The following is a 7,251-nucleotide window of genomic DNA, read 5'->3' as shown; positions in this document are numbered from 1 at the left end:
GTCATATGATCCAGGAGAACTCCATGCCCGTGCTAGGCAGCCCAGTGCCCTGCGGAGGAGTCCCGGTCACCGTGTTGGTGGAGGCAATGGTCCTCATCCCAGTCTCCTCTCCCTATCAGATAACTTGTCTGTCTCTGGACCATCCTACTGGAGAGTCATATGATCCAGGAGAACTCCATGGCCGTGCTAGGCAGCCCAGTGCCCTGCGGAGGAGTCCCGGTCACCGTGTTGGTGGAGGCCATGGTCCTCATCCCAGTCTCCTCTCCCTATCAGATACCTTGTCTGTCTCTGGACCATCCTACTGGAGAGTCATATGATCCAGGAGAACTCCATGCCCGTGCTAGGCAGCCCAGTGCCCTGCGGAGGAGTCCCGGTCACCGTGTTGGTGGAGGCAATGGTCCTCATCCCAGTCTCCTCTCCCTATCAGATAACTTGTCTGTCTCTGGACCATCCTACTGGAGAGTCATATGATCCAGGAGAACTCCATGGCCGTGCTAGGCAGCCCAGTGCCCTGCGGAGGAGTCCCGGTCACCGTGTTGGTGGAGGCCATGGTCCTCATCCCAGTCTCCTCTCCCTATCAGATACCTTGTCTGTCTCTGGACCATCCTACTGGAGAGTCATATGATCCAGGAGAACTCCATGGCCATGCTATACATCAACCATATAAAAGGGGAACCACAAGTTGCAGCACAAGAGGTCCTGTCCTGGGCAGGCAGACTTCTGAATCTCGGGGTGTTCTACCTGTACTGTCACTTTAAGGCTGGCTCCACCCAGGAGTGATGACAAGGGTCAAGGGGCATAGCGGCCATCTTGGTTTCCATGTAAGGAAGCATAATAAGATGTACTGTCCTGAGATGCATGCTCAGTGTACAGGACCGGAAATAAACATCTATTGTTCCAGAGTCTTGTGTCTCTGACAACCCAGAGGATATCACACACGGGGGGTCAGAGGTGGGACGCTGGTGTGCGACGCTGAATGTGGACCAAAGAGGACAGACTTATCCTTCGGTCTGGGAATCCTCTAGTAGTGGAAGCGGCGGCCCTGCGGACTCTGATCTTCCCTAATTCTGGAACACGATGACGGGCATTCAGATTATTCCCATTGCTATGGACTGGCCCCGAAGGACATGGTAAATCTTCCCGGTAAGACTCCATGCTACACGGGCTCTACCAGATCTTCCCTGCCTCAGGGACCCATTTACCATCCGGTTACAGTGACTCCATGCTACACGGGCTCTACCAGATCTTCCAGATCTTCCCTGCCTCAGGGACCCATTTACCATCCGGTTACAGTGACTCCATGCTACACGGGCTCTACCAGATCTTCCCTGCCTCAGGGACCCATTTACCATCCAGTTACAGTGACTCCATGCTACACGGGCTCTACCAGATCTTCCAGATCTTCCCTGCCTCAGGGACCCATTTACCGTCCAGTCACAGTGACTCCATGCTACACGGGCTCTACCAGATCTTCCAGACATTTTCTGCCTTGGGGACCCATTTACCATCCGGTTACAGTGACTCCATGCTACACGGGCTCTACCAGATCCTCCAGATATTTTCTGCCTCAGGGACCCATTTACCATCCGGTTACGGTGACTCCATGCTACACGGGCTCTACCAGATCTTCCAGATCTTCCCTGCCTCAGGGACCCATTTACCATCCGGTTACAGTGACTCCATGCTACACGGGCTCTACCAGATCCTCCAGATATTTTCTGCCTCAGGGACCCATTTACCATCCGGTTACAGTGACTCCATGCTACACGGGCTCTACCAGATCTTCCCTGCCTCAGGGACCCATTTACCATCCAGTTACAGTGACTCCATGCTACACGGGCTCTACCAGATCTTCCAGATCTTCCCTGCCTCAGGGACCCATTTACCGTCCAGTTACAGTGACTCCATGCTACACGGGCTCTACCAGATCTTCCAGACATTTTCTGCCTTGGGGACCCATTTACCATCCGGTTACAGTGACTCCATGCTACACGGGCTCTACCAGATCTTCCAGATCTTCCCTGCCTCAGGGACCCATTTACCATCCGGTTACGGTGACTCCATGCTACACGGGCTCTACCAGATCTTCCCTGCCTCAGGGACCCATTTACCATCCGGTTACAGTGACTCCATGCTACACGGGCTGTACCAGATCTTCCAGATATTTTCTGCCTCAGGGACCCATTTACCGTCCGGTTACAGTGACTCCATGCTACACGGGCTCTACCAGATATTTTCTGCCTCAGGGACCCATTTACCATCCGGTTACAGTGACTCCATGCTACACGGGCTCTACCAGATCCTCCAGATATTTTCTGCCTCAGGGACCCATTTACCATCCGGTTACAGTGACTCCATGCTACACGGGCTCTACCAGATCTTCCAGATCTTCCCTGCCTCAGGGACCCATTTACCATCCGGTTACAGTGACTCCATGCTACACGGGCTGTACCAGATCTTCCAGATATTTTCTGCCTCAGGGACCCATTTACCATCCGGTTACAGTGACTCCATGCTACACGGGCTCTACCAGATCTTCCAGATATTTTCTGCCTCGGGGACCCATTTACCATCCGGTTACAGTGACTCCATGCTACACGGGCTGTACCAGATCTTCCAGATATTTTCTGCCTCAGGGACCCATTTACCATCCGGTTACAGTGACTCCATGCTACACGGGCTCTACCAGATCCTCCAGATATTTTCTGCCTCAGGGACCCATTTACCATCCGGTTACGGTGACTCCATGCTACACGGGCTCTACCAGATCTTCCAGATATTTTCTGCCTCAGGGACCCATTTACCATCCGGTTACAGTGACTCCATGCTACACGGGCTCTACCAGATCCTCCAGATATTTTCTGCCTTGGGGACCCATTTACCATCCGGTTACGGTGACTCCATGCTACACGGGCTCTACCAGATCTTCCAGATCTTCCCTGCCTCGGGGACCCATTTACCATCCGGTTACGGTGACTCCATGCTACACGGGCTCTACCAGATCTTCCAGATATTTTCTGCCTCGGGGACCCATTTACCATCCGGTTACAGTGACTCCATGCTACACGGGCTCTACCAGATCTTCCAGATATTTTCTGCCTCGGGGACCCATTTACCATCCGGTTACAGTGACTCCATGCTACACGGGCTGTACCAGATCTTCCAGATATTTTCTGCCTCAGGGACCCATTTACCATCCGGTTACAGTGACTCCATGCTACACGGGCTCTACCAGATCCTCCAGATATTTTCTGCCTCGGGGACCCATTTACCATCCGGTTACAGTGACTCCATGCTACACGGGCTCTACCAGATCCTCCAGATATTTTCTGCCTCAGGGACCCATTTACCGTCCGGTTACAGTGACTCCATGCTACACGGGCTCTACCAGATCTTCCAGATATTTTCTGCCTCAGGGACCCATTTACCGTCCGGTTACAGTGACTCCATGCTACACGGGCTCTACCAGATATTTTCTGCCTCAGGGACCCATTTACCATCCGGTTACAGTGACTCCATGCTACACGGACTCTACCAGATCCTCCAGATATTTTCTGCCTCAGGGACCCATTTACCATCCGGTTACAGTGACTCCATGCTACACGGGCTCTACCAGATCTTCCAGATATTTTCTGCCTCAGGGACCCATTTACCATCCGGTTACAGTGACTCCATGCTACACGGGCTCTACCAGATCTTCCAGATCTTCCCTGCCTCAGGGACCCATTTACCATCCGGTTACGGTGACTCCATGCTACACGGGCTCTACCAGATCTTCCCTGCCTCAGGGACCCATTTACCATCCGGTTACAGTGACTCCATGCTACACGGGCTCTACCAGATCTTCCAGATATTTTCTGCCTCAGGGACCCATTTACCATCCGGTTACAGTGACTCCATGCTACACGGGCTCTACCAGATCCTCCAGATATTTTCTGCCTCAGGGACCCATTTACCATCCGGTTACAGTGACTCCATGCTACACGGGCTCTACCAGATCCTCCAGATATTTTCTGCCTCGGGGACCCATTTACCATCCGGTTACAGTGACTCCATGCTACACGGGCTGTACCAGATCTTCCAGATATTTTCTGCCTCAGGGACCCATTTACCATCCGGTTACAGTGACTCCATGCTACACGGGCTCTACCAGATCTTCCAGATCTTCCCTGCCTCAGGGACCCATTTACCATCCGGTTACAGTGACTCCATGCTACACGGGCTCTACCAGATCCTCCAGATCTTCCCTGCCTCAGGGACCCATTTACCATCCGGTTACAGTGACTCCATGCTACACGGGCTCTACCAGATCTTCCAGATATTTTCTGCCTCGGGGACCCATTTACCATCCGGTTACAGTGACTCCATGCTACACGGGCTGTACCAGATCTTCCAGATATTTTCTGCCTCAGGGACCCATTTACCATCCGGTTACAGTGACTCCATGCTACACGGGCTCTACCAGATCCTCCAGATATTTTCTGCCTTGGGGACCCATTTACCATCCGGTTACGGTGACTCCATGCTACACGGGCTCTACCAGATCTTCCAGATCTTCCCTGCCTCGGGGACCCATTTACCATCCGGTTACGGTGACTCCATGCTACACGGGCTCTACCAGATCTTCCAGATATTTTCTGCCTCAGGGACCCATTTACCATCCGGTTACAGTGACTCCATGCTACACGGGCTCTACCAGATCCTCCAGATATTTTCTGCCTCGGGGACCCATTTACCATCCGGTTACAGTGACTCCATGCTACACGGGCTGTACCAGATCTTCCAGATATTTTCTGCCTCAGGGACCCATTTACCATCCGGTTACAGTGACTCCATGCTACACGGGCTCTACCAGATCCTCCAGATATTTTCTGCCTTGGGGACCCATTTACCATCCGGTTACAGTGACTCCATGCTACACGGGCTCTACCAGATCCTCCAGATATTTTCTGCCTTGGGGACCCATTTACCGTCCGGTTACAGTGACTCCATGCTACCCGGGCTCTACCAGATCTTCCAGACATTTTCTGCCTCGGGGACCCATTTACCATCCGGTTACGGTGACTCCATGCTACACGGGCTCTACCAGATCTTCCAGACATTTTCTGCCTTGGGGACCCATTTACCATCCGGTTACGGTCTTTGACGTTGATGAGAGACGGGCAGCTCCGTATCAATGATTCCTCCAGCTGGGCTTGGACCAACATTCAGACTGGTAACGAGACCCCGGGCATTGTTCTTCCCTCCCAATGTCTACTTCACCACTTCCCTCCATTGTCTGGGTGTAGTTTGGGCTGTGAGAGTCGATTTCCCCTTTTGGTCTCCATAAAGGTGCTTCTCGTTCCAACATCTCCAGGTGGCTCAGCCAGACCATCGCACAAGCTTAGGGATGGGGCGACACTCTCACTCTACCGACTCTGGGCCGCTTCCCAGGCTCTCCAGGATCAGCACTTTCTTTCCCTGGTTGGCATTGCTGCCACCTGGTCTTCAGTTCACACATTTGGTTGGCATGGTTGCCACCTGGTCTTCAGTTGACACATTTGGTTGGCATGGCTGCCACCTGGTCTTCAGTTGACACATTTGGTTGGCATGGCTGCCACCTGGTCTTCAGTTGACACATTTGGTTGGCATGGCTGCCACCTGGTCTTCAGTTCACACATTTGGTTGGCATGGCTGCCACCTGGTCTTCAGTTGACACATTTGGTTGGCATGGCTGCCACCTGGTCTTCAGTTGACACATTGACTCAGGTCCACCAGGTGGGTGCTGCAGCTTCGGGTCTAATGGTTCTTCAGGTAGATGTTTGAGCTTTAGGCCGTTCTCTTGGACATGTTGGTGTTGGTTGGCTGTGTTGCCCGATCTCCTCCTTTTCTAGGAGTTCATTACGCAGGTCCCGCCCCTTTGTTTATGAAGATGCTACAAACCTGCATGGTGGGAGTAGAAATGGTTCTCCTGGGCTGTTGGCCTGCACTTAGTCCTCCTGTAGGTGGCAGTATAACTCAAAGGTGAAAGACTTCAATGGACTCCACATTATAATGAAAATGGTGACAAGGAGATAGAAGGGATATGATTGGAGGAGCCTCACCTGGAGCAATGATGGCATGGGCGGAGATGGTGGTGCGGCCGGTTGGAGCCTGGCTGTCGGTGCCCGCTGAGTCCCCCCTCTTGTCTGTGGTATGGCTCCCTGCACAGCCGGCAGGTTTGGTGACGGGATGGTGGCCGAGGACAGCAGACTTCATAGCCAGGGCAGGCAGCTGTGCCGTACTTACAGCTCCCCCCTCACCCGCTCTGACGGTGAGATTCTGCACCTGCAACACAGACAGTAACGTCTTCACCCTGAGCGAGGCGGCACAGCAACCCAAACAACATGGAGGAGAGCAACTCACCTGAGTGCTGATTGGAGGAGGCTGGGAGGAGCCCACATCGGATTGGATGCTGCTGACCGTGGCTGCCGGAGTGAAAATAAGCTGCAGGGAGCAAAAGGAGAGTGTTATCCGGGTACAAAGGGGCCCTACTTCCCATCACAGGGGGCCCTACTTACCATCACAGGGGGCCCTACTTCCCATCACAGGGGGCCCTACTTACCATCACAGGGGGCCCTACTTACCATCACACACCACAGGGGGCCCTACTTACCATCACACACCACAGGGGGCCCTACTTCCCATCACACACCACAGGGGGCCCTACTTACACCACAGGGGGCCCTACTTACCACCACACACCACAGGGGGCCCTACTTACCACCACACACACCACAGGGGGCCCTACTTCCCATCACACACCACAGGGGGCCCTACTTACACCACAGGGGGCCCTACTTACCACCACACACCACAGGGGGCCCTACTTCCCATCACACACCACAGGGGGCCCTACTTACACCACAGGGGGCCCTACTTCCCATCACACACCACAGGGGGCCCTACTTCCCATCACACACCACAGGGGGCCCTACTTACCACCACACACCACAGGGGGCCCTACTTACCACCACACACCACAGGGGGCCCTACTTACCATCACACACCACAGGGGGGCCTACTTCCCATCACACACCACAGGGGGCCCTACTTCCCATCACACACACCACAGGGGGCCCTACTTCCCATCACACACCACAGGGGGCCCTACTTACACCACAGGGGGCCCTACTTACACCACAGGGGGCCCTACTTACCATCACACACCACAGGGGGCCCTACTTACACCACAGGGGGCCCTACTTACCACCACACACCACAGGGGGCCCT

The 7,251-nt window shown here is 54.0% G+C and overlaps 1 protein-coding gene across 3 annotated transcripts in view; it reads right to left on the bottom strand.

Moving 5' to 3' along the window:
• The window catches only part of PHC2 (polyhomeotic homolog 2), a 76,916-nt gene that overhangs the window by 33,806 nt on the left and 35,859 nt on the right, over positions 1-7,251 (bottom strand). For all 3 annotated transcript variants that reach the window (XM_040327001.1, XM_040327002.1, XM_040327003.1), the window contains 2 exons: positions 6,385-6,465; positions 6,084-6,306 (listed from right to left, as the gene is read on the bottom strand). In XM_040327001.1, the coding sequence (XP_040182935.1) occupies positions 6,084-6,306; positions 6,385-6,465 (304 nt within the window). The remainder of the gene's footprint in view (positions 1-6,083; positions 6,307-6,384; positions 6,466-7,251) is intronic.

Source organism: Rana temporaria, chromosome 10 (genome assembly GCF_905171775.1).
Source record: "Rana temporaria chromosome 10, aRanTem1.1, whole genome shotgun sequence".
In the NCBI taxonomy this organism is placed as follows: domain Eukaryota; kingdom Metazoa; phylum Chordata; class Amphibia; order Anura; family Ranidae; genus Rana; species Rana temporaria.
This window is presented reverse-complemented; position numbering and strand designations above follow the sequence as displayed.